Consider the following 25,903-nt stretch of genomic DNA (forward strand, 5'->3'; position numbering starts at 1 on the left):
TTTACAGTTCCTATTCATCACCAAATATTATTTACTAATAAATAATGGTTAAGCCCGTAGGCAAGCCAGTTTTCTAAACACAGTGCTCGCTAAGACTATGCTCTAGAAGAGATACTTGTTTTAGTTGGTGGTAATTCATCATGCAAGGACAACAGCGCTAAAAAAGACGACCAAGAAAGACACGACACAGGTGCACGTGCCCTTTTTTGGTCCTTGTCTTTTTTAACGCTGTTCTTGCATATGTCAACGCATACGCAGTATGCTGCTCCAAGCAGTGGGAAAAGCAGAGCCGTCTTTATATGCCTATAAAACTATGTGAATTAGGTGGCACAATGCATCTGAGCTGCATGGAGCTCTATTAAAAAAATTATGCTGTATTTTACGCTATTTGATTGTGTCTTCGAGTATTCAAGTTTAAAGAGCAATTGTTGCGCTTTTGCAGACACAACAGATTGTGGAAAACCACAGGAGCTGCTTCCCAGGATTGTCGGCGGTCAAGAGTACACCGAGCACAAACACCCCTGGCTCGTAAGTCTGCTGGGCGCAACTAATTGCGGGAATGACGACCATAGGCAACACGCGCCCCTACAGGCCCAAGTTTCTTCCTTCAAGAAGCCCTACTGCAGTGGTAGCTTAATGGCTGAAGTGTGGAGGTGCTGCTTTTATCAATCAATCAATCAGTATTTCTTTACATAGTAAGATAATAAAATACAGGTAAATAGCCACAAGGAGGTCTAAGGTTACAAACCGCAGACGGGACCTGCCATGTTAATAGACAAGAAAAATGAATAACATTTCGATATGAAAATACAAAAACAACTTCAACACGCAGCACGTAACAAATACCGCGTCAAATATTCGAATAGTTACTATTAAACTCATGAAACACCGAGAGTTAATAAAGTTAATGGAGCGCGACAGTTTTACATCGAGTAAAAATATTTTTAGCTTTTGCCTAAATAAATAAATAGGCATTATTTCTTTTGGTTCAGATCAGAGTGAATTGCATAATGAAATGAATGAGAAAATGATACTATTGTTTTCATAATTAGTATGAATTTTAGGCAGGAGAAGGTTAATATGGACCGCAAATATAGTTCTGTTGGGATGAGATAACAGGGAGGCAGGAAAAATGTCAAATGGGAGCATGCGATGAGAAGTCCTAAAAAACCGAAACACACATATTGTAAATGCATTGCTGAGAGAGGAGTAGTATGTAAACTAGAAGAAGATACGATGCCATGGCTTCAGTCGAGCAACGGAAGTAAGTCAAACGGCTTGCTTATGTAGTACCTTCAGCGGCCAACAATGGGCTGATTAGGAATTACCCTTGACATAATTTAGTAACTTAGAGGGTTATGAATGAATGCTTAATACAGCGCTCTATGAGTGTTGAAGCTAGAGCACTTTCTCGATTTCAGGAAGTCCCTAATTCCGCATGAAATGGTTAAAAAAATTGAAGTTATGTGTCGCGGAAATTTCAAATGGGCGCCAGCAATCACACGTAAAGATTTTGCATGGTGACTTAAAGGAATTGCTGGTGAAGAAGAAGCAGTACCCGTACAAGCCTATCTGACGTCGGGTACCGCCCTTCGCCGCTATGTCGTCACCGGCTTGGATATAAGCGAAAGCCCAGACGAGTTAAAGTGTCTAACATGTGCCTTGCACCAAGTGGTTAGTGCGTATTACATGGACAAACGTCGTACGTGTCTCGTCACTCTGAGGGGTCCTCCAACTCCCACCGGCACATTATTTACTATGGCGTCTTACTGCAGTTTCGTCCCTACCGGTCATTATTGGTTCACTGCTACAGTTGTTTCCGTACTCAACATACGTGCTCCTCGTGTCCGCATGTACTTGATTCGAACATGGCAGGTAAAGTGTGGCTTAGGTAAATCAAATTGCCGTGAAATAACAGACAAAGCGTGCCCCACCAAGCAACGAGCCACGAGAGCTAAGCACAAAACACACCGAAAGAATTTCAAGGCTACAAACCCATGCACTAGTAGTGCAGTACTCACAACTAATCGCGTCGCATAACTAGAAGGCAATGATGACACTGAAGCAGAAACTTGTCTTACGCCTCCTTGGATATATGTGAAAGAGCAGAGGAGTTAAAGTGCATTTGACAGACTGCGAGGCAGCGAAACAGACATCCCAAAAACGAATGAGATGTGGCCACGCCATCTTCGAACACGGAAATGGACTCGGATCCCGCATTAACTGAGCTCCAGAAACGCTTGGCATCGTTGCAAAAAGTCTATCACCTGACGCAGCGTCGTGCCGCAGTACGTCAACGCACCACCATATCGCCCAAACACCACGGAACACACAAACGTGTGAGCAGGAGCATCTTCGATGACACCAGTCTCAGCCTGTGCCTGTCTCCCCCGATACCTTCTCTGCAAAGGAGCTGCTGCAGTTTGTAGCCAAACAACCGCAAAACATATCGGAGGTGTTAGCAGCTAATGTTCCAAAATGACTTTCCAGGTGATCAACCAGTCGCTCCCTGGCCTTCTACAATGGAATCACTGCAGTTTGAAAATAAAGGTTGTCGAGCTTCATAAGCGCATGTGCATGAAAAAGAAAAAAAAAACGTCCGTGTGGGCGTTGCTTCTACAGGATACCAATCATTGTCACGCCTCTACTGTTTTCATGCATATACTATCGCTTCTATTGTAGACAAGCGCTGCGGCGCTCCGGACTGTACCCCTGGAAAAGTGGCTGTGTATGTCACCACCGAATTTCGACAGTCACCCATCCCGCTGTCAGAATGGCGCAGTTGGTGGCAGGAAGTGGTTGCCGTGTTGGTTCGACTTCATTGCAGTGACGTGATTCTGGTGTCTTGTTATGTGCTACTATACAGTGTACAGAACTCGCACAATAATCTCGGGTGGCTGCGACATCTGCGGCGTGCGTACTCTGGTCGACCAATATTAGAGACGGGTGACTTTAATGAACTGCATAGGACTGGCGTTACCCCACTACGAGCCAAAGGGGTCAAATTGTGGTGGTAACATTCGTGGACGCACAGTTCGAGCTGCTGAATTCACCAGACGCACCAACTCAGCGCCGCGATAATGCGGATGCTCCTGCTTATTCTCCCGACCTCACTTGGTGGCATGGCCATGCATCGCTCAGTTGGAAAGAAGAACCAGATTGTTGGGTTAGTGACTATCGCCCCATACACGTAGGATTGCAGACGGATAGACCACAAGGTTTGCGCCTTAAGTTCCATGTCACAAATTGGTATCTCGTCCGCTGTAAGTTAAATCAGTGAATATCAGCAATTGCGGCGGCCGCTCCCGTAGATCCATTAGACCTCATTGGAAATATAGTTTCCAAGGCTACTTTGAGTGCTTGGGTCGACGAGTGCCGTCCTACACTTGATCTACAACAGCTACGCTTGTGCGCAGAGCGTCGTCGTACAGAGAAATCACTTGCTCGCTCCCCAGATTCTTTTGTGGATGAGTACAACCTCAACCGAGTGAATGCAGTAGCTCGCAGACATGAAAAGCGTCTTTCTAGACGCAACTGGATGGAATTGCGTGCGTCGCTTGGACCTTCATCTACAACGTATTCGATTTGGCTTACCTTTCGGGCGGTAGAGCGAGTTGAACGAGTACCCAATTCAGTATCCAGCGCGTGCCTGGCGTCTGGAGAAGATCCTGATCTATTTGCACCAGAGGTTGCAAGATCCTTGTATCCAACCTTAGACAGTGCGCCAGCCGCTTTCTCGCGTCCGTTCTTCATTCCGAAACAGGCGGGTGCAGTCCAAGGCACCGAAGATCTGGAAGGTATGGACTCATTGTTTACAATGGCCAAGCTGTTGGCGGCGATCAACAAGGGTAAACCTCGGACAGCTCCAGGCGTTGATGGGATACCATATGAAGTATACAAAAACATGCAGGGCTGGCATTTATATGGCTCCAGGATACCATTAATGGTGTCTGAATATCGGGAGAAGTCCCATCGTCATGGATACATGCAGTTGTTGTAGACATCCCAAAACAAGGCAACCCCCCTGGCATTCTCGGGAACCTGCGCCCAATCGCGCTTACTCTAATGTTATGTAAGCACCTGGAGCGAATGATGGCTACGCGCCTTACATGGGGGCTAGAACTTTTCAAGTGGTATCACCCCGCCTATATCGGATGTCGGCCTCAACTTGGAACCGAGGACGGCCTAGAATACTCCTCTGCGATGCTTATAGGTGGCTGCTCACACCATGTACGAACTTTGATTGCAATGGACATGCATTGCACCTATGACAATGTCAGCCACGAAGTAATCCTTGAGGTTCTTCAATGGATTCGCTTGCCAGGTCGTGTCCGTGCATTCCTCAGTTCCTTTATTCGAGAGCACTCCTTTTCGGTCTGCATCTTAGGTAATAGCTACGGCCAATTCAACACGCAACCTGGAGTGCTACGAGAGTCTACATGTTCTTGTACCAATATTATTCAACGTTGCAAGAAACTTGGAACTAAGAGCATATATGGACGCCGGGTTAGCATCTTCTATATTGCACACCTCCTTAATGGACATTCACAAAGGAGATATTCGGCGCGCCACGCGATATCTAACGTCTCTTCGTGGTCATGACCTCCCTAGTGGACTTATTCGTCAAGAGGAGGTATCGCTCAGAAGAGTTCGCGTGAGTGCGGCTTTGACGCCTTCAATCCGCGCGAAGGGGGGGGGGGGGTACACCGAAACAACATTGAACGGCCCAATTCGTCCTGTGCGGGTGCGATAAGCAGAACTGAACCCACATGTCAACCAGACCTGCTGTTATGCGTTAGACATCCCCATTAGAGCACTGCACGGGCCGGGGCCGGCCCGCGGGCCGGGCCGGGCCGTCCGAAGCGTTTTACGGCGGGCCCGGGCTGGGCTCGGGCTTGAAAGTGCGGGCCCGGGCCGGACTTGGACGCGCTCATAAAAGGCGTAAGTCGGGCCTTCGAGCACACGTGAATGTTACGCATACCATGGTCTAAGGTACACTGTGGCAAGCTGAAGTGACACGTGTATATATATATATATATATATATATATATATATATATATATATATATATATATATATATATATATATATATATATATATATATATATATATATATTAACAGCACTAACAATGGGCCAGATTACGGTTGTTCCCATGGGCGGCATAAAGTTTTCGGTCTTTTATTCGAGGTTGCCACATACGATATATTTAATTTATATTCTTTGGTATTACGTGCCAAAACCACGATATGATTACGAGGCACGCCGTAGTGGCACCGGATCAATTTCGACCACCTCGACTTCGCCAACGTGCACCTAAAGATAAGTATATGCACGGGTGCTCTTGCATTTCGCCCCCACCAAATTAAGGCCGCTGTGACAGCGGAAATCGCACCCGCGTCCTAGGACTTAACAGCGAAACAGCTTAACCGCTGAGCTACCACCGTGGGCAAAGCAACATTTCGAAGCATGTACACACCGGATTTTCCGTCAGATCGCCCGCTACAAAGCGCACGGCATCATTAATAATCATCGTCAACAACTAATATCCTCTAGCGGGCCCGGGTCGGGCCTGGTCATAAAAAAGCGCGCCCTGGATTAGTTTAGTAATGAGCACCCGGGCCCGGGCAGGGCCCGGGCTTCGAACGACGGGCCCGGGCCGGGCTCGGGCTGGGTACGGTCATGTACGCCCGGACCTGGGCCGGGCCCGCGCTTGGAACCACGGGCCCGGGCTGGGCTCGGGCTTCATAAAGCGGGCCTGGGCCGGGCCCGGGCCGTAAAATCCGGCCCGTGCAATGCTCTAATCCCCATTACCTCCGTACTAGCAGAGTTAGTTGCCCTCTGTGATGGTCTCGCCGCACTGTAACCACTCGTCGACATGCAACACCCATCAAATCTGATCTTTTACACGTACTCGACGCAAGCTGTTCGCGCACTCCATCGCGTTGACCTTTCTGTGGGCGCAGCAGTGCAATTTCACCCTTGTGCTGCGGCTTATCCATGCTCAGTTCGAGTTTGTTGGATTCGCCGATCTAGTGTTCCCGCTCATGCCACGGCAGATGCCGCTTGCCATCGTGTAAAAGTAATGTACCCCTTACCTCTGCTCCTGCTGCCACCTTCTGACACTGTGGACATTCAGAAAGAAAATATTCGGCGCGCCACGCGAGATCTTATGTCTCTTCGTGGTCATGACCTCCCTAGTGGACTTATTCAAGAGGAGGTATCGCTCAGAAGAGTTCGCGTGAGTGCGGCTTTGACGCCTTCAGTCCGCGCGAAAGAGGGGGGGGTACACCGAAACAACTTCGAGCTGCCCGTTTTGTCCTGCGCGGGTGCGATAAGCAGAACTGAACCACCTTTTATGGAAATGCCCTGGGCTACAAGCGGCTCATCGGCGGACTTCAGCACACCAGGCCGCCTGACTAGCGGCGATGCATATGCAGTCCGAATCGTAGGTCCCTCGTGGACTTTATGGCCCTATGGAGGAAACACAGCTGAAAAATTTTGCGTAATGTCTAGTGATGCCGTAGGGCGAACTAATGCAATAAAAATTGCTACAGAGTTGACAGAGATGTGGGGAATAATGAGCAGTTTCTGTTGGATGAATGAAAAATCATTAGGGTAGTTTTAGATGTATTATTAGATAGTTTAATAGAGTCGCACAACCCAACGAGACAGGGTCAGCGTGAAGGTTAGATACGAGTGTCGCATAATTAGGGTGCTGAGAAAAGATGGTAGTGTATTCAGCGTAAACAAGAATGAATGTTAAGGCAAACACCAATAAAGTATATCAGACAAAAAAAACAAGATACCCAGAATCGATGTTCGTGGAACACATCTATTAGTAGGGGTGGTACAGGACGTGTATGTTTATTGATAGAGATGGGTGTGGGACCTGTTAAGAACAAAAAAAAATTGAAATAGTATCACTACAGGGCCAGTTTGATGGCCTAGCCCCCTACGTGCCTCAGCAGGCTAAAGAGAACGCCTTTAGAAAATATCCCTAATGTAAAGTGATTTCTGCTGCTTGGTGCACCTAGCTTAAGGCCCATGGTTTCGTCAAGAATTTCCCTCGTGCGGGCCAACGCGTTGAAACGCTTGACGGGTTTTCACAAAGCGGACGAAGTGCTGCCGAGATGCCGTTGCGCTCTCTTCATTGGCAGTCATAGTGGAGAGCAATCATAGGCAGGTGTAATTATTTCTCTTTCCTCTCGGTTGTATTGTGGTTTGGTCTGGAAAATATTAACACAGGAGCCATCGATGTGGCTCTTTTATGAGAGAAAAATGAGGGAAAAGAAAGCGAGTGACCAGGGGCTTGATATTGAAGTTACTGTTTTGGACCTCCGCGCTTTTGTTACAGGTTGCCATCTTCGACAGCTACAATTCCTTCATCTGCGTCGGTAGTCTGGTATCTCGGAGCCATGTTCTAACCGCGGCTCATTGTTGTGACGGGTAAGTGGCGCCCTCCTGACAGCCAAAATAAGTCTTTTAGGTTGCCATAACGCGGGTTCTGCAAGCATTGGGACCGCACAAAGAATACCTGATGCGATGTTTAGTTGTGAGTTGATAGCCACACATCTCGCGTATAACAGCCGCTACTTTGTCAATGCGGTGAAAGAACCATGAAACGTATTTTCCTGGCGGCGAAACAATAATAGCCAACTTGGAATATTCAGTTTAAAAAAAAAGAACGATACAAACAAAAGTTGCGGGCAAAATAAGATGGAGAACACTCGTGGCAAATGATCCATGAGGTCATGAGGTCGCACTATCTTATTAATGCTCCGGAGTACACGCATGGTACACTATCCAAGACATGCTATATGTAGCGTGGTGAAGGGACGCGGCTCCTGTTGCGCCTACAAAATAGTAGAGGCTGGGCTGTTCACTTACCGCCCAATATATAGGGTGTTTCAAGAAATGTGTCCAACCTTCTAAAAAAATGAGGAAAATGCGGTCTTTGATTGCTGCCTTCAGAATTGGTTTGTGGCAGGGATTTTAAGATGGTTAAAGAAATTATTTGGGACTGTAATTAAGAAGGTAGATTAATTAACTTTTTAATCAGTGGAGTCAAGTGACTGTGTCAAATTGGAAATTGAAGTCCTTCGTGCCGGAAACCCATCCCAACAGTGAGATTTCGATAAAGCAGCCTCTAGTAATAATTACGAAGTAATGAAATTCAACCAAATTCGATGGCTTTCGCTGTTGAAAGCCGTTGCATTTGGTTGACATTCATTACGCCACAACAATTACTACAGGGCGCTTTTTCGAAATCTCAAAGCTCGGATAGGTTCCTCGCATGAAGAACTTCAATTCTCCCATTTGACACAATCACCTAACTCCACTAATTAAAAAGTCAATAATTGTAACTTTCTTAATTACTGTGCTAAATGATACCCTTAACTACCTTAGGATTCCTGCCGCTACAGAAAAAGAAATTCTGAAAGCCCCGAGCAAATATCGCATTTTCCTTATTTTTTGACAAGGTTAGACACATTTCTTGAAACACCCTGTATACCAACGGCACTCAGCTGCCTGCCTAGTTTAAAATCCGTGATCTTGGAACTACATCTGCGTGACCAAGAAGAGGCTCGAGCCCACCATCACTTAGATCTCATCTTCTTCTCATTTACTTCGCAGCCGATTGTACTTATCGGCCGCTCAGAAGCTTTCTGCACACAAAGTGGCTTTGCATTGTCCCCGGAATTGGAGGCATTGGAAGGTTTCTGCACCTCACGTGGATTTGCAGTGCCTCCGGGATCGGCCCACCTTTGAACAAGCAACGATGTCATTTCATGCCGTCATCATGTGACATCACGTTATGTAGCGTCATAGTGACGGCATCATGACGCCACAAACTTTGGCGACATTTGACGTCATGATGACGTCGTAATGCGACGTCATCACAGTATGATTTCTTGCATCACTCGATTGTGTCGACGCCGACACCGATGGACACTTTTTTGCGCTAGATGAGGCAGCTAAAGCCTTCGCCTTTATAAAACGAGTCCCACGTTCTCCTGACGGAACTAGCCAGGCAAAGTTGGCGCCGTTATTACAACTAGCAATGTATTGCACGAGGACAGTGCCTTGGTGCCGTTTTCAACAGGTAAGAGAGTACGCAAACCAAATTCTATATGCTCTTTTTCGGACCAAAAAGCTGCATGGGTCAGGAGAATGCGCAGACTGCGTGTTCGTTTGATGCTTACTTTTGTAAAATTTCTCAATTTTTCTGGGAAAATGTATCTGCCATAAGGAAACCGCAAATTTTATGACCATACTTGAAGAGTAAATCTGTCTTGTTGGTGCAATGCTGCTGTCATTGTAGTCTCGTTTGCTTGTCGTTACGGCTTCACTTTTAGACTTGGTATTTTGGCACTATAGTGTCGAGTTTATTGTTTTTACACATGTCTCAATTGTTCCCTGAATTGAAAAATTCTTGCCAGTTAAGTCTGGAAATTGTCGCGCACGTCTACAATGTTACTTTACTCATATATGTTTTCACCATTCTCAGTCAAAAAAGCCTCAGCGTCAAGACGGGTGTCCATCGTCTCACCGATGGCCCACACCAGGCGGTTCACCGCTGTCACATGCATCCGCACTACAGGAAGCGAAATCTCGTTAATGACATCGCCCTTCTAGAGCTTACAGTCAGCGTGAACTACAACGAGTTCCAAAGGCCCATATGCCTTCCTCTCGACGCCAAGGACATGGTGGGAAAGGATGGAGTCATAGCCGGGTGGGGCCGAGAGTCGTACGGTGAGTACCAACTGGAGGATCATTACTGATGTAGAGTAAAATTGTGCTGCCTCAATTTTTGCTTCTTAAGAGGACTTTGAATAGCATCGGCGCAAATTTATTTCCCCTTGTCGCGCTTACATCTGGCGGCAGTTCCTCGCCTTTTCTAGCACGCTTTATTTAGGTTAAAGCATTGTATTTAGATTTGGCCCAACTATACGCGAAATATTACGATGAAAAAACGGCGTTTGTGGTGTCCTGACTTCTTTCTTGTGTCCGTGTGTGCACGCCCTGTCTTTTTAGAATGAAAAAAAAAACTGGTTCCTTCATATGAATACTATAAACGTTACTCATTTACTATAACTTTTAAAAAAGGAAGACACCCGAAACTGCTGGAAATGCTAGTAAATATGCAGGACTGCCTGCTCAATCTCCAATCTGTTCATACCTATGCGCTGGGTTCTCCATCAGGGGGAGCGAAATTTCGCCTCTGGCACCCCATTCGATTGATCGATTCTGAAAAACAAACCTTCACAATGGATGCAAAAATGAAACTGAAACCATGACGCGTTGTTCACAACGGCCTACCCTGGTCCCCGGTTTTCTGGGGGTGAATGTGCGAAATAGTTTTTGCTTTGCAATGTTTGGGGTACTTAGCCGTCACTATCCTCAAAAACCTGCATCACACATTAAACAACGACGACACAGGTCTAATTGAGCAAAAGTATAGGGCGGACTTGTGCCCCACTATAGAGGATGAGGGCGGGTGCCCCCCTCCCCCATCCCCCTTGCCTCCTGGGCACGCGCCTTTGTATCCGTGTACCACGTAATGGGCTATTTACGCGTTGTTTCTCATGTTTTGCTCGTGCCCTAATCATTGCGCATAAGTCAACGCGTTCAGTATCTCTGACCCTTACTTATTTACAGGCCATTTGAGAAACATCCAAGGATTACAGGAATGCAATCCCTTACAAAAATTTGTACCAACCGTCAATAGACAGTTTATTGGGAAAAGTCGATAAAACCTACCGACGGTATATTCAAAGTCGTTAGACCGTCTTATATGCCAGCAACCAACATTCCGTCGACTATTGGCCACCGATAACCAATAGAAATTTCCTTAATAACTTTCAATAGACGCTAAAGGAACGTTCAATTGAAAGTTGTTAGACCGTTTTTAAACGTCTTATATACCAGCAACCAACATTTAGTCGACTATTGGCCTCCGATAACCAATTGAAATTTCCTTTATAACTTTCAATAGATGCTAACGGAACGTTAAATTGAAAATTACACTGTTTTTAAGCGTCCTAAATACCTGTTACCAATGTTTCTTTGACTATTGATCATTGAAGCTTGGTTGATGCATCTTGCCTAATGGAAATTACTCTTACTTTAGGAGAACGGCCGAATGTAAATGCAGGCCCTTCTGTGCTGCATGCCCTAGTCACCCTGGCTTGTGTTACGGAAGAGCCTACACTTACACTTGGCCATCGTCCCAAAGTGGGATGATCTCAAGCGGGAAATATAGCTGTAATAAATGTTGCTGTAATGTGCAATAAAGCTTTTCATAATGTAGTTCTTCAACGCACCAACACATGCTTAAAATTGTGTTAGGTACATCAAGTTTACTGTAAACATTAAATTATATGTAAAGTCCACAAATGTTCACACAGGAAATATTTTGACAGTGTGCCAGCACATCTGAGTAAACATTTAACTATAGTGATGACTGAAGTTCTGACGCATGTTAGCAAAGTTCCTGTCCAACTGACCAAAATAAGTGAACACGAATTTCAAACAAAGATGTTTATTTTTTAGCACAACATGTGTTTACATCTATAAAAATTATTGGCCTGATAGAGCACAGAACTTCGAAAAAGGTCCCTAATGTGTAAACTGCGTGGCAAAACGACAATACTAAGGAAAAGATCACTTGCATAAATAGAAATTATTTGTAAGATAATCAGATGTATATATACGAGGGGAAATCAAAAAGTAAAGCGACTTTTGCTATCTCTCCCCCCCACTAGGGTTTGTTAACACTGCTACACTCGGCGACAACTTTTCTAGACAGCGCTGTGGAAGCTACAGAACCGAAACGCATGCCTGCTACCGCGCTAAAAAATAGTACTTAAGTTTGCCGATAATTTTCTGATTTGCTTTGCTGAAATAAATGCTGCTTTATTTATTATGAGACTGAAACAGTGGCGGAAAGTCACAGGTAAAATACAGTTATTGCTCACTTTGCAAGAATGTCGTCCAGTTCTTTCTTTATCATAGACAGCACCACCCTTTCAGCATGCCCGTTTTCCGTAGTAAACAAGGTGTCCATGACGTAGTGAGTCAGTGTGCGGCCGCAAATGCATTGTTTGGTTCTCCAAGAAAAATATACCCGTAATATGACACTAAAACGTACACTGAACAATCAAGATGTCTCTCCCATTCACATTTCTCGTGTATATGTTTTTTTAAACGTGTGAACGATGCGAGCGAGCAAAACCGAAATCAGCCGCAAGCTGCTGTACTACTTGCGGAGCCACACGAATGTGCGGAAGCCCCGGCTCCGTAGCCTTGGCTCCACTGTCAAGATAAGTTGTTGCCGAGTATAGTATTCAGCACTGGATTAGCATCGTCTGCAACACTTCTCTGGAATGTGTCACTCTTATTCCTGCTTTAGTCAGAGTGTAGCAGACCGTTAAACATGGCAGTCCCATTGTCGATCTTCACCAGGGAGGAAATGAGGGCAGTGATTCGCTTTTCTCTGCGGAAGGTGTTAAACCTGCAGAAATTATTCGTCGAAAGCAAGTATATTATGGTGACATTTGTTTATCATGAAGCAAGATCTCTGAATCCATACTGCGTGTCGAATATGGAATAGCTTTTTGTGACGTGGAAAGATCGAGCAGGCCATCAACGTTTGGGTATCGTGATAGAAAACAGACGAATCACAGCGGACGAAATCGCAAATACTTTAGATATCAGTTTTCGTTCACCGTATTCCATCTTACAGAACAGGCTAAGTTTTTCTAAAGTGTGTGCAAGGTGGGTCCCAAATGAATTATCAGCACATCATAAGGCACAGAGTTTTGACATATCTCTCATAAACATTTGACCCGTTATCGTCGTGAGGGAGATGGGATTTTTTAGAGCAAACTGTTGCTGTATATGAAACTTGGGTACATCATCACAAACCAGAAGGTAAAGCTGCGAACATAACTTAGAAACAGTCATCACCAGAATTTAAGGAATCTGAATGTCAACCATGAGCTCATAAGATTATGCTAACACTATTCTGGAACAAGGACGGTGTCGTAGCCGTTCATTTCACCCCAAGAGGTGAAACTGTGAAGTGTGAACTAATGTGATGTGTTGCGAACCAAACTGAAACCTCCAATCAGATTCAAATGTCATGGAAAACTGCGAAAACGTGTCATCCTGCAGCAAGATAATGCTCGGCCACATTCTGCCAAGCAGACTGCCAAAACAATAAAGTTGGGTTTTGAATTGCTGGAACACCCACTACACAGTCCAAATCTGGCTCCAAGTGATTTTCATACGTTTGGACCATTGAAAGAAGCACTCGGGGGAACAAGATTCGCTATTGACGCAGAAGTCATGATGCTGTGCAAAATTGGTTACAGGTGCAACCGAAAAACTTTTTTTTCTGACGGAATCAAGAACCTTGTGAAACATTGCACAAAGTGCGTTGAAGTGCAGGCAGGTAATGTAGCAAAAATAATGTATGCTTCAGTTTTCTATCATTAGAATAAGTGCACCATTTCTCGAATCTGCCTTTACTCACTGACTTCCCCTCATACTTAATAGTTAACAAGTAAACTATCTGGAACCATAAAAATTTACATTAGAGGCATCAGAAGTTAAAAAAGCATATTGACGCTGTTGACAGTGCAGATACACAACTGAAAAAAAAGGAAAGAAAAGTACGAGAGTGTGATAATATTTGTAAAACATGTGCTGTAAAAACCGCCAAACTGCATGATCACAAACATGCCCAAGGCTTATTTACAGCTCACTCTATGTATGTGTATAAACTTGCGCATTACAAAATCACAAAATTTGACAAGACAATGTAATTGGTGTTAGATTAACTTAACGTGACTGTTCATACACTTGCACATTACAAGATCACAGCTCTTCACTGCTGCTTGCACAATCCATCTTCAGCTGCCCAGGCGACTCTGGTTACTTCGACAGAAGTGGGGCCACGGTGTTCCTTCTCTACAGTAGATTCATACCCGGAAGCCTAAAACAAAAACGGGAATAATGACCAAAAGTTTCCCAAGGAATGGTGTAACATACAGTATGCTCCCGTCATGCTGAAATTTTCTTAGTTCTGTGTGGGTATAAAAGCAGTGCACGGCCAACATATTCAGTAAAATCTGATTCCACACAATGATAAATGCAAGGGCATGCTGAAGAATAACTGCAACAAAAAGCGTATTGTGGCAGAACTTTTTATACATTTGATATCAAAGATCTGAACTTTACCCTTTTAGCACACTCATGCACCAACGAAAAGCTACAGCTCTTAGGCAAAGACGCCCCCTGTGAGCTGTATGTGTTAACCACGTGTAATTGAAAGTTAAATTCTGTGTGTGACTAATGGCCATTGGCTGCTATCGGTAAGTTCTGTTCTTGCGGCGAAACGTGTGCATGAGTGCATCCACACAGGTACATTTGTGTTTCTGTAGATATACTATGATACTCATATGATGTGTTTCTTAAAGGGAATGCAATGCAATATGCATCATATGAAATTTTATTTATTGCAAAAAAGCACAATACCACTGCATATACATGACGGTATGCACATTCATCATGCATCCATTGCAGGTAACACCCAAAAATTAAATTACATGTTAACTTGTGAATACAACTAATGTAGCTTTCTTCAGGCTGCTCACAATGAGACGATTATATAATGTCAGAAATTCAGTTCGCTAAATGACTATTGTGTACTGCCAAATTGTGGTCATTAGTTTCCATGATTCTGGTTGGCTAAAAAAGGCAATACTCCTCACCAAAGAAGCACAGGCCGTATGGGGAAAAAGGTTGAAATGCTAAGACTTACAAGGCATCAATCTTGAACCACATGCCATCACAATAAAGCACGCAAGCTTTAGCAACCCCCGGCACCCAGAATCCTGGAAGCTACTGACCGCACTTTAGCAATACACAATAAGCATTCTGTGAAACTGATGTTTGAAGTTGTATCAAACATCAGTTTGATACAACTTCAAAAAGCAGTTGTTGATGTTTGAAGTGTTGTCACGGTGTTCCAATGCCAACAGCTTGAAAAAAGGCAGTCTAGATCTGTTGTGTGCTCACATAAATACATTGTCTAATTTTACATTTGAGCAGCAACACATGCATGACTTACGCATGCGTACCGTGAAGTATGCATAACTTTATTGAGTTTTCACCAATAAATAAAATATTCATATGCTGCACATACCACAGACCCCTTTAACGTCTGTAGAGTATGCCTGTAGAATTTACTATATTCGATAGACCGTTAGCCTTGTCATCATCAGAGAATGTGATTGGAGGTGGTGCTACAAACTATGTTTTATAATGTTCGTACATGTAAAGGTAGTTAGCGAAGTTTTTACGACAAAGCGGGGCGACGGGCATACAATTCTTAATAACCAGAACAAAATCATTGAAGCTAAATATGGTGGAAACAAGCAGAATCAAATAAATTGTGCTCGAACGCATGTCCTAATGCTCAACCTAGCGCTTGCACAGTTAAGATACGGCTATTCGGCCACACATAGACAAGAATCCGTTCGACTACAGTTCAAGTTTAACTAACGGCTCAACAGGCACGGGTGCCGGCCGCATCAGGCAACCTATCGGTACCTATGTTGCGGGTGAATTAAAACGTCGGTCCGAATTTAACTAAACTGGCTGTATTAACACCTAAGCGTAAATGCAAGCACACGCATTAACACGAATATCACGGTAAATACGTGCCTTTGCGGATGCATACACATGCACACGTTTGGTCACACGCAAGGAAAACACGTCTCTGATAGTAGTCACATAACGATCCTGTAGCTGTTGAAAAGAGGACGCGCAGCGTATGGAACTTTCTTGGACACGTTCACTTTTTTAGCGCTCAAAACGAACAAGGACGGGGGAAAAAACAACGCGGACACCGCGTCATTCTTTTCCGACCTTGTTCGTTTTGTGCGCTAGAAAATTCACCCTAAATTAGCAACATACTCAAGCGTACGCGCTTTAGACACGGTCGACGCTTACACGCAGGCGCCGTCCCCGCCCTACAATTGTTAAACCAAAATAGTGACTCATCGCGAGCAGCCCCCCCCCCCCCCTTCCAACACTACTGCCGACAGAGGAGAGCGCCACCACAGATCTGTTCAAATCCCCCGCCGAAACAAAGCCGCACATGCGCGCACTTGCTTTCCACTCCAAACAAAAAAAAAGTTCGCCTGCACTTAACATCACACAACTTTGCCTTTATCCTGATGAAATGATACACACCAACAGGCTCGCTACGTTAACAAAAGCTCACTTATCGTCTACAAGTCAAGAAAAACACAGTTAACAGCGTTATTATCGCGCTCACGGTGTTAACAAAGCGCTGACAGCAGCACGTTCACGTACCTGTTTTCGCTCGGCGACGGCTCAACGATATGAAGCAGCAGGTCTTCGCTTGAGTCTTCGTAGTAAGCAGCACTGGGAGAACCCACAACACGAGCACAGAGCGCAAGCACCATTCACACCAGAGGAAATTCAACTTCAAACTCGGCCCTTTGGGAAGCGGCATGGACGCGACGAGCAACAAACAAGCAAATGAGTCTTCAGTCCCGCAGACGTCCACGGGTCCGCATTCGTGCATTATTATTTTATTGCGACAGCAATTATATGGACAGTCTCAGCTGATTTTTGCCGTCGCCGTCGCCGTCGCCGCCGTCATGCTGCGTATATGTATATGTATGTATATATACATCAATATCCTAAAGAAAAATAAATGAGAAAAATGCTTGAAGCGCGGAATCGAACCAGCGACCCTCTAAGTGCGGAGAGCTGGGCTTGTTGGTTGTACATTTCTAATCAAGCGACCTCTAAATTCGCAGCGCGGTGCACTAAGCACTACTCCATAAAGCGTTCATCCCTCAGGTAGCTAACGGCGAGCGGTATATACACACCCTTTACCGTTTGCAGTCCTCCGAGACGGAGGCGCTTATAACCGTTTCTTTATTACCAGCGAGATGGCGTTAGGAGCGCGACGGGCGCACTTAAAGGCATCGGCCAGCTCTCTCGCTTCTTCTTGAGCAGGGAGAACCTTGCCCTTGCGCTGTCTGCTCGCGCAGGCGCTCGAACAAGCTACCGCAGTGTTCATGATTCTCAGCAGATGGAGCTACATGGTAACTTTCACTGCGCGTCGCGTACGTGTAGCTAAAAGCGTTTCAGATGTCGTGCACGTAACGTACGTGTACTTTTTCACGTTTGCGTATGAGAAGTCCCTACGCACGTGAAATTAAAACTGTCTAGTAGCTGCCGGGTAGTGATGGACGCACGGTAGTTGCAGCGCGTCCATCACGGGCCGCTTTTCTTGCTATCGCATTCATTGCTTCGCCCTTGCGGCGAAACTGTGAATTTTTTTAATCCTAACTAAAAATATTCATTCCTGCTTGTAAATACTTAGAAAAACATTTATGTAAATACCAAATATATTTGAAGCGTACAATATCTTGACTTTTGCAAAAAAGAAAAGAAAAATTGGAATGTAAGTGCGCGAAATTTGAAATGTCTGGTGCAGCTGCAGGGAACGTTATTTTGAACAAGTGAGCAAGAACGCTAATAATTGCTACAAAACGTATATATCTTGTGAATTAAAGTTATTCAATTGGTGCACACGTATACACGCGAGATTTTAATGTAATGATTCATAGTCCTTATGTCAAATTAAATAGATACCAAATAAAACTTTTATTCAGACAGTGGTACGAGAAAAAAAATACTCGGGGGTCTGAGCACGGTGCATGAAAACTTTACACGTAATTTGTGTGTGTGTGTGTGTGTGTGTGTGTGTGTGTGCATATGTTATGAGACGATATATATATCGTCCACGGTCCAGTGGTTATGGTGCTCGACTGTTGACTGTTGTTGTATATATATATATATATATATATATATATATATATATATATATATATATATATATATATATTATATATATATATATATATATTTATATATATATATATATATATATATATCTATATATATGTATATATATATATATATATATATATATATATATATATATATATATATATATATATATATATATATATATATATACCACATATATATACATATATATATATTCATATATATATATATATATATGAAGGTTAATATAAATAAATACGCAATCACAGACAGAATGTACAATTGATGACAATCAAGTAAGAAGATGACCGTCACCAAGGGCGTATACCACAGCTTTTTTTTTTTCAGGGACGGGGGGGAGGGGGAGAGGCCGACGACCTTTACGTCTGTTTGTATATGAGCGCGTACAAAATGCAAAATGTAAAAGTTGCGGTGCGTGGGGCAGTGGCGTAGGAAGAAATTTGTTTTTTTTTTGGGGGGGGGGGGGGCAGGTGTACGCACTTGATCCGACATTGGGTCCGGGCAGGTAGGTGTGGTCGAGCGTCATTTTGTGAGTTCTATCCCATCGGCGAAAAAAATTTCGATTGGGGAGGGGGAGCACGGGGCCGATGTGCCACCCCCTGGCTACGCCACTGGCGTGGGGGCCCGGTGGGGCAGGCGCGTACACACATGGAAAATGTAAAAGTTGCAATGCTTGGGGGGCGGGGGGAGGGGGGGGGGTTGAAACCCCCAGCAAACCTCCCATGGCTTCGCCACTGAGATCTTTTTAACAAACATTATTTTCACATTCTTTAGAGAAATTGTCTTTAGAATAAAGTAAATCAACTTTCTTTTAACGGTATGTTAATAGAACGTGAAAGTCCATAGCCCGTCATTAAAGTTGGTAGATCGTTGGTTAAACGTTTAAAGACTGTCAATGTCCATTTTTGTAAGGGATATACTATATTGCCGCGAAAGACTCAATTATCTCGTCGCTGAGCTGCGTAGTATCGTCTTAACAGGTAGCCTAATTTACAAACAGCATCCTGTATCAGCCGTCATCACTGGTAACACGATCAGAAAAAAAAAAGTTACGGCATATTTCACGCACTTTGGGAATCTATGTTGCTCGAAGTAGTTAACGAGGAGCTACCGATGCCAGTTTGTTTTTCAGGGATGGGTTACGAGGCGAACAGATGTCATCGCGCAAACTGAGTAGTCTGTGTGACGTGGGCTTACCAGGTACATCAATTTTGAAGCCTAAACCTTAGTTTACAGTCCGACGTTCAATTATAATACGACACCATACATAGGGCAGATGGTCCGCTATAGAGATAGAATCGGTAGCATTTAATGGGAAGGAAAGCCGAGGGCGGCAGAGTGTTAGCGTGGGCAGAGGGGGAGGAGTTTGGTGTTATTAGAATATGTGCGGGCATATGATGTGATGAGGCTTCGGAACAAAGGGCAAACTGGAGATCATTTGGAGGGGCTCTGGTAAGCATACATATAGGATGGTACCAGGGATGACGATACTGCTGCTGATAATGATGCGCGCGAATAGCAGCAACAGCAGCCTATAGCTTACGAGCTATGCTTTACCTGCCCAGGCGGCCGAGACAGACAGACGCCAAAGGAAGCCAACGTTCCCTTCGTCGCCCAGTCTGAGTGCACGACGAAATACGGTGCGATCATCCTCGAGTCGAACATCTGCGCCGGTGGTGACGTAGAAGACGCCTGTCAGGTAAGCCTCGGTCGTGGCCTCCGTGATAATTTCTGGCAGCGCGCAGCAACGGGGCACGGCCCCAGCTTATCGTGGCACGGCCTGAGCAACCACTCATACATTTAACTATGATGTTTTAGTGTTTAACCATATGCCTTATTGACTAAGAAATAAGATACGATGCAATAATATAGTTACTGAGGGGTTGCATAATTTTGCACGCATTTTTACAATTACCTCCACTCAGCGACCAAGTGCCTATTTAGTGGTTTGTTCTCAACTAGTAACAACAATGACACCAACAAATTTAACTCACGGTGCCTATGGTAATTCTCTACTTGCAGCTAAACACAGCTATTCCGTGGTTTTTGTGTTTGGCTAACAAGGAAATCTAGCCTTGTGCGAAGCCTAGACGCTGTGAAATTGCTTTGAGAAATCAATAGGCCCTTTTTTCTATTGCCGAGCACTTCAGAAAACAAGTTCGTTCTCAGGTGCAAGGGCATGTGGTGTGGTTGCGTACCGCATATTACAAGTTTCTTTTTAGCTTACTAGATGACGCTTCCATGCGGCTACCACTCAGAAGTCTTAGATTTCATTCAGCGTTGAGGCAAAACATCGTAAAAAAATAAATTTTGTTGTCCTGAAATATTGAAAATGGCAACATATGTAAATGTTCAAGTCAGATGCAAGCTTCATATGTGCGGTCAAATGAAAAGTGGAGTAATAAAATTTAATAATTTCCATCACAACATCGTTACATATCAGCACGCACAAAGAGAGACCTGGCAACTTTTATAATAACTGATGGCATTTTACGTCCCAAAACCCCGATATGATGATGAGGAACATCGTAGTAGACAGCTCAGAAAATGTCGACCACCTGGGGTTCTTTAACGTGCACCTAAATCTGCACCGGCCTCAAGCATTTTCGCCTCCACCGAAAATGCGGCTGCCGCTGCAGGGATTCCATCCCGCGACCTTCGGGGCTGCAGGCAGGCACCGTAACTAAAGATCCTGAACCTTCGTAAAGTAGCGACATATGTGTATAAAAGCGCGCCGGTTATCAATCACGACGGTGTCCGTAACCACTATCGCGCGAAATAGGGAAAAAACATGGCTGATCCCTCTGTCATAGGAATTGGTATAACACGAAAGTGACACGTGTCTTCACAGAAGTGCTGCTTATTGTGTAGTGATATATGAGAGCTTGTACAATGTCTATTCGTGTTTGGCAGCTATAGCACCGTTTGACGTGGATGCACCCACGTTGACAGCATGTCTATATCGCGACGACTAACGCCCATGATCGTGATTAAACCGTTGCGCACGGCAGCTGAAGGTGTGAACATATATTTGGACACAGCGAATCGTGAATCCCGCGTAAGTATGATATCAACAAGCTCATAATCAACACTGGTACCCGGTATGCACTTCTTCAAAGCGTCGTCAATTAAGGAGAGAAACGGCACGGTGTGCGCTTTCTAGTAATGGGAAGCCAACGCCAGTGCTCATGCATACATAACACACACTGCGCTTCAGCAACACGGGAGGTAGAGGTTCGTAGCCTGAGCCGCAAACGCGTGCGTCCCGCTGGCCTCTGTCTCGCAGGCGCTGCTCTTGCTCCACCAAGGCACGAAATTCGCCCGTCGAAATTGCGTCCTTTCTGCAACGCATATTGCAGCAGTTTTGTTAGTCGGCGCTCTCGAAATTGAAGCAGTAGGCGGCGGAGAAATCCCGTTGGTGCACGTGGAAGCTACACTACTCCGATGAGCCGACGCACGCTAACACGAAGCCAAAGGCAAAGAACGTAACTGCGTCAAGCGTGCCTCGGCGACGCCAGCGCGGCCAGTCTACCGCTCTGGTATCGAGACGCTTTAACCGCGACCTCCGATACCGCGTGCAATCTCGGAGTAAGCGCTAGTAAATGTCGAGCGTGAAGCATTACTTCTTTTCACATCTCACAGACGGCGGCACCGCCGCGCTCCGCCCGCCGCGAAAGAGAATGTGTCAAAGATATAAGGCGCGTTCGCGCCGTGTCTAGTATCTCCTGAGTTAGCTTAGTCGGTAGTGCGTCGGGCGCTTGCCGTCGCGGCCGCAACGTCGTTGGTTCGATTCCCAGCGGGGTATCATTTTCTTTCTCACCCGTTGGCGTCCATTTTATCAACGTCATATCCGTGACGGATGTACTTGGTGGACCCCAGCATAAAACGCTTTCGTGTTAAAAAATGAATGAGGGAGAAAGAAAGACCAAACCTACACGGCACCACACGTACGTACTCAGCTCTGCGTTCGTGTAGTGCCTTGTAGGTGTGGCCTTTCTTAGTCTCCTCTTTTTGCGCTGCTTTCTACGATGTCGCAGAATTGGATTGGAACGAGAATGATTGGCAGACGATAGGTGAATACTGATGTGCTTTTGTAGGTATGAGACAACAGTGATAATAACCGTGACAATAACAGCCATAACCGCGATATTTTCGCGCTGAAGAACTATCAAGCCGCTGGTGCTGTAGATTAGGTCTTGCTTGGACGTTAAGGGTATCGTACGGTCAGAATTTTACACGTGCTTCTGCACGCTATTTCGTTGTCACTGTCGGACTCGATATAACCTTCTTGGTAGCACTCCCAAAGAAGGTTTTAAATATTCGTTATACCTTTGATGAATGTGCTGCATAACTGAAGTTGAATTATTATGATGTTTACGCTAAATCGCAGGGTGACAGCGGAGGCCCGCTTATGTCTCCTGTGCACGTTCCCAACCGGGTTGTCCAGATGGGCATTGTCTCAACGGGCATCGGATGCGGTCGCAAGGGACATCCAGGCATCTACACCAGGGTTACTTCGTACCACGACTTCGTCTACAACCTAACTCGCCAGCAATGGTGCACGGTACAGACGCGGCGTTGATGAACATTCAACGAGCGCCCGAACACGAGTGACATATCGCGGGGAGATGGAAGCTGCACCTACCACTGCTTCCTTCATGACTCCTGTCAAGGATCGCATAGACACCATTTGTGTGAAACCTAAAAGCTGCCTTTGCACAAAAAGCATGCGCTCAAGGAATCCCGCACATCTTTTCATCACATTAAATGTGTCACGGTTTGTGACCATTGGACTATGATGCAGTAAATCATTGCTTGTTTAGAAGGCGCTTGGTTAGTTAAAGGGACTGACAAGCAATTTTCAGGGCACTTGTTTTCGTTAGCGCAACGGAAAGCTAACTGGTAAGAGTGTCTGTTCACGGAATGGTAACGTGGAAAACGCCGTGAAACATTTTTAATGAGAATTTTCCTATCTGCGGCGAATATAAAGTCCTACACACACTTGACAACACATGCTGCAAACAGTGACCGCGAGAGCGGTTCATGTTCGAGCGCGGTGGTTTACTGCACATGCGTGCACTCCGCGCGCCAGCGCCGTGGCTCGATATGGGCAGTGGCGGCCGCGAAGGCAGCGCCGCTTTTCACCGTGCAACTCCTGTTACCTCGCAGGCAGCACAGAACGAAGCGGGGATAGATAATAATATAAATACTGTAACTCTGAGGACCAATTGTGGCGCGCATGACACCATCAGACTACGTGACTGCGTACAGAAAAGTGACCGACTTCATAATCCAGCTCCAAGGCTCTTCCGCTAGGCTGCGCGACATACCGGTTTTTGTTAGTTTTTGTTACTTTTAAGCACGATATAAAAATATAAGTCCTACTCACAACGCGAAAAGGATGCTGGAATCTGTCAATATATTTCACGGTCTTTTCGTTTCTACCAGAATCTAAACATGTCTGCCCAGTTATCGGTCCCTTTAAAGCAATACAGTCAGTAGCAGGAAGCAAAGCTGCTCACTGTTCTAGGCAAAAGCACAGAGCCTGTTCTGTAGAACATGTGGCAAAACTCCACATAAATAAAATGCTTGACACGAAATAGGCAACGGCTGCTGTTCAGTCTATGACCAAGAATAATTGCGTTGAAAAGCCGCGTTGCGATTTTCCTCGAGCACCACTTTGTTAACTCTATTACAGGGCTCTATGATGAGTACACTAGCTAAGTTTTTCATCAGGAACAGCTTGCTTCCTGAACTCCTCAGTAGAAAGCAGGATGGCTATCATCAACTTAGCACCACACACTTACAAAATTTCCAATTTAATTCAACGTCATGGAGACAGTCACATGAACAAGTCGTAGACTAATACGCTTCCGAGGGGCACTCTTAATGTGCGTATTATCAGTGTTTTAGATTTACAAAGTGTGTACACGATAGGCACCCAAATGAGTGTGCATCTGTCTTACTCTAGAGTAATATGAAACTTGTGTTCAGTATAATACCGCGCAACACCACTACGGCACCAAAACAAAAACGGCAGCACCCATCGGGAAAGTCCTGCACACTCAGCACAGGTGACGGTGACGCATGCAAACCCGCCATATTCATATTACTTCGGACCAAGTGACTTCTTCCTCTCCTCTAGCATGGAGAACACACTTACCGGGAACGTTTTCAGGACGACGGAGAAGTCGACCTCTTTCTGCAGTCTCAAAATGAGTTCTACTTACTAGCGGCAGCCGGTGCATCGTAGGCCGAAGTGCGTAACGTTTAGAGGAGACTATATAGAGAAATAACAAATTTCCACTGAAATGTCGTTTATATGTCCCTCCTGCATCATGCTAAGAACACTGTGGACTGTGAACACTGTGGAACACTTTAGCCAAGGGGGTCTCATCGATTTCGGATGCGAACGGGGCCGGAGACCGTTCTATGACCGTTCTTGCATATTCTCACGTCTTTACCGTCAAACGAGCCTCCCCCGATCGTGTGCGGCTCAATAGAACGGACCGCCTCCTTTCTGTGACAGAACGCTTACAAAATAGCCCCCGTTGCACAGCATGTAAAAATAGCGATTTTTGCTCACAAATCATTGCAACTAATCTCTCCTGGATTGAATCAACGTTATTTCACTCGCCTAGTTGTGCAGAAATAAAAAAAGCTCTGCAGCTCACCATTCGAAGGAGAAGCACCTTGTCATAGTGCAGTTGTGCGGTCGACACATCCTTGACCTACGCGTTACTGATGTAATCATGCACCACTGTCGTCTTAAAGACTTTCATTGTCTCAACCGTCAGGAAATTCGCGGTACACAAGGGGTAATTAACGATGTCACCACACGAAATTTTCGGAGTTATGTTGAGATTGCTTCTCGTTTGCGTTTCCAGTCGCAGCATGTAGGCCGATTTTTCCTCGCAGGCGAACTTTCTTTGCATAGCGAACGCGCGGGGACCTTCTAAGACCCTCTTGGCAGGTCGTATCTAAAGTTGGCTTGCTTAGAAGCGGCGGTAAGTCGTAGAAATTACCTAAGCGTTCACCTGGGGCTGCAAAGAAACGAGCGACACTCATCAGACTCCGTACCGTTCAGCACCAGCATGTCCGCCGCGGCGCCTGCCGCCGGGAGTGCCGTCGCGTGAAAATTATATATCGGGAAAATCGGTGCATATAGTCAGAAGAAATTCCCATCAGCGGACACAACATGACACATGGTGCATTTCCTCTGCCAAGAGATTTTTTTTTCTTTGTCAAATTATTGCTTCACCGAAAGACTACACGGTGATCGCCTGACTACATTCCAAGACCCGGCATTACGCAACTATTTCGCGGAACGAGTTCGAGCGCTTGCAGCGCGTGAAGGCGGCATAATCGGCAACGCCGTGCAGGTTCATACGAGTCATAACGGACAGCGAAAGGCTTGCTTGCCGGGCGAGGATGCCAGCAGCGGAATGCTGGAACACGATTTTGCAGCAGTGCCACGCGCTCGATGACGCTGTTATCATTTACTAGAAAATACACAGACACATAATTCTCAAGACCCTATTTGCTTTGTTCACTTTTTCAACAATCCGTGCTGACAACGCCGAAGGTGACATTTCACGTTTGATGAGCCACCCAACGCTTTTGCCTTAATAAAGACAACTCATCTGTGCTTCCGCTTGCCGTCCTCGGTTAGGCAGACGAAGACGCTATGCGTGTGTGGAAACGTTCTGGAACTTCCCCGTTTCAGCCAAGCATGCGCTGTTGATGGCGCGTCAGCGTTACTACGGCAACGACAACAACATGACGGCACCACGCACGACTGTTTAAAATTTCTGTAGCTGCAGTGAAATTTCCTTCATGATTATATCTATAGACGGTGTTGCTTGACAAGTATTAATGCTTGGGGTTTCACATGACAAAACAACGATAGCATTATGATGCACGCCATAGCGGTGGGCTCCCGGAAATTTCGATCATCTAATGTTATTTACCGTGCACT

The 25,903-nt window shown here is 45.3% G+C and overlaps 1 protein-coding gene across 1 annotated transcript in view; it reads left to right on the forward strand.

Annotated features, from left to right (window-relative positions):
* The window catches only part of LOC119395814 (venom serine protease 34), an 88,766-nt gene extending 66,034 nt beyond the window's left edge, over positions 1 to 22,732 (forward strand). The window contains exons 9-13 of the mRNA XM_037662819.2: positions 443 to 528; positions 7,358 to 7,449; positions 9,512 to 9,756; positions 19,491 to 19,624; positions 22,316 to 22,732. Of these exons, the coding sequence (XP_037518747.1) occupies positions 443 to 528; positions 7,358 to 7,449; positions 9,512 to 9,756; positions 19,491 to 19,624; positions 22,316 to 22,507 (749 nt within the window). The 3' untranslated portion in view covers positions 22,508 to 22,732. The remainder of the gene's footprint in view (positions 1 to 442; positions 529 to 7,357; positions 7,450 to 9,511; positions 9,757 to 19,490; positions 19,625 to 22,315) is intronic.
* The last annotated feature ends 3,171 nt before the right edge of the window (positions 22,733 to 25,903 follow it).

Source organism: Rhipicephalus sanguineus, chromosome 6 (genome assembly GCF_013339695.2).
Source record: "Rhipicephalus sanguineus isolate Rsan-2018 chromosome 6, BIME_Rsan_1.4, whole genome shotgun sequence".
In the NCBI taxonomy this organism is placed as follows: Eukaryota; Metazoa; Arthropoda; class Arachnida; order Ixodida; family Ixodidae; genus Rhipicephalus; species Rhipicephalus sanguineus.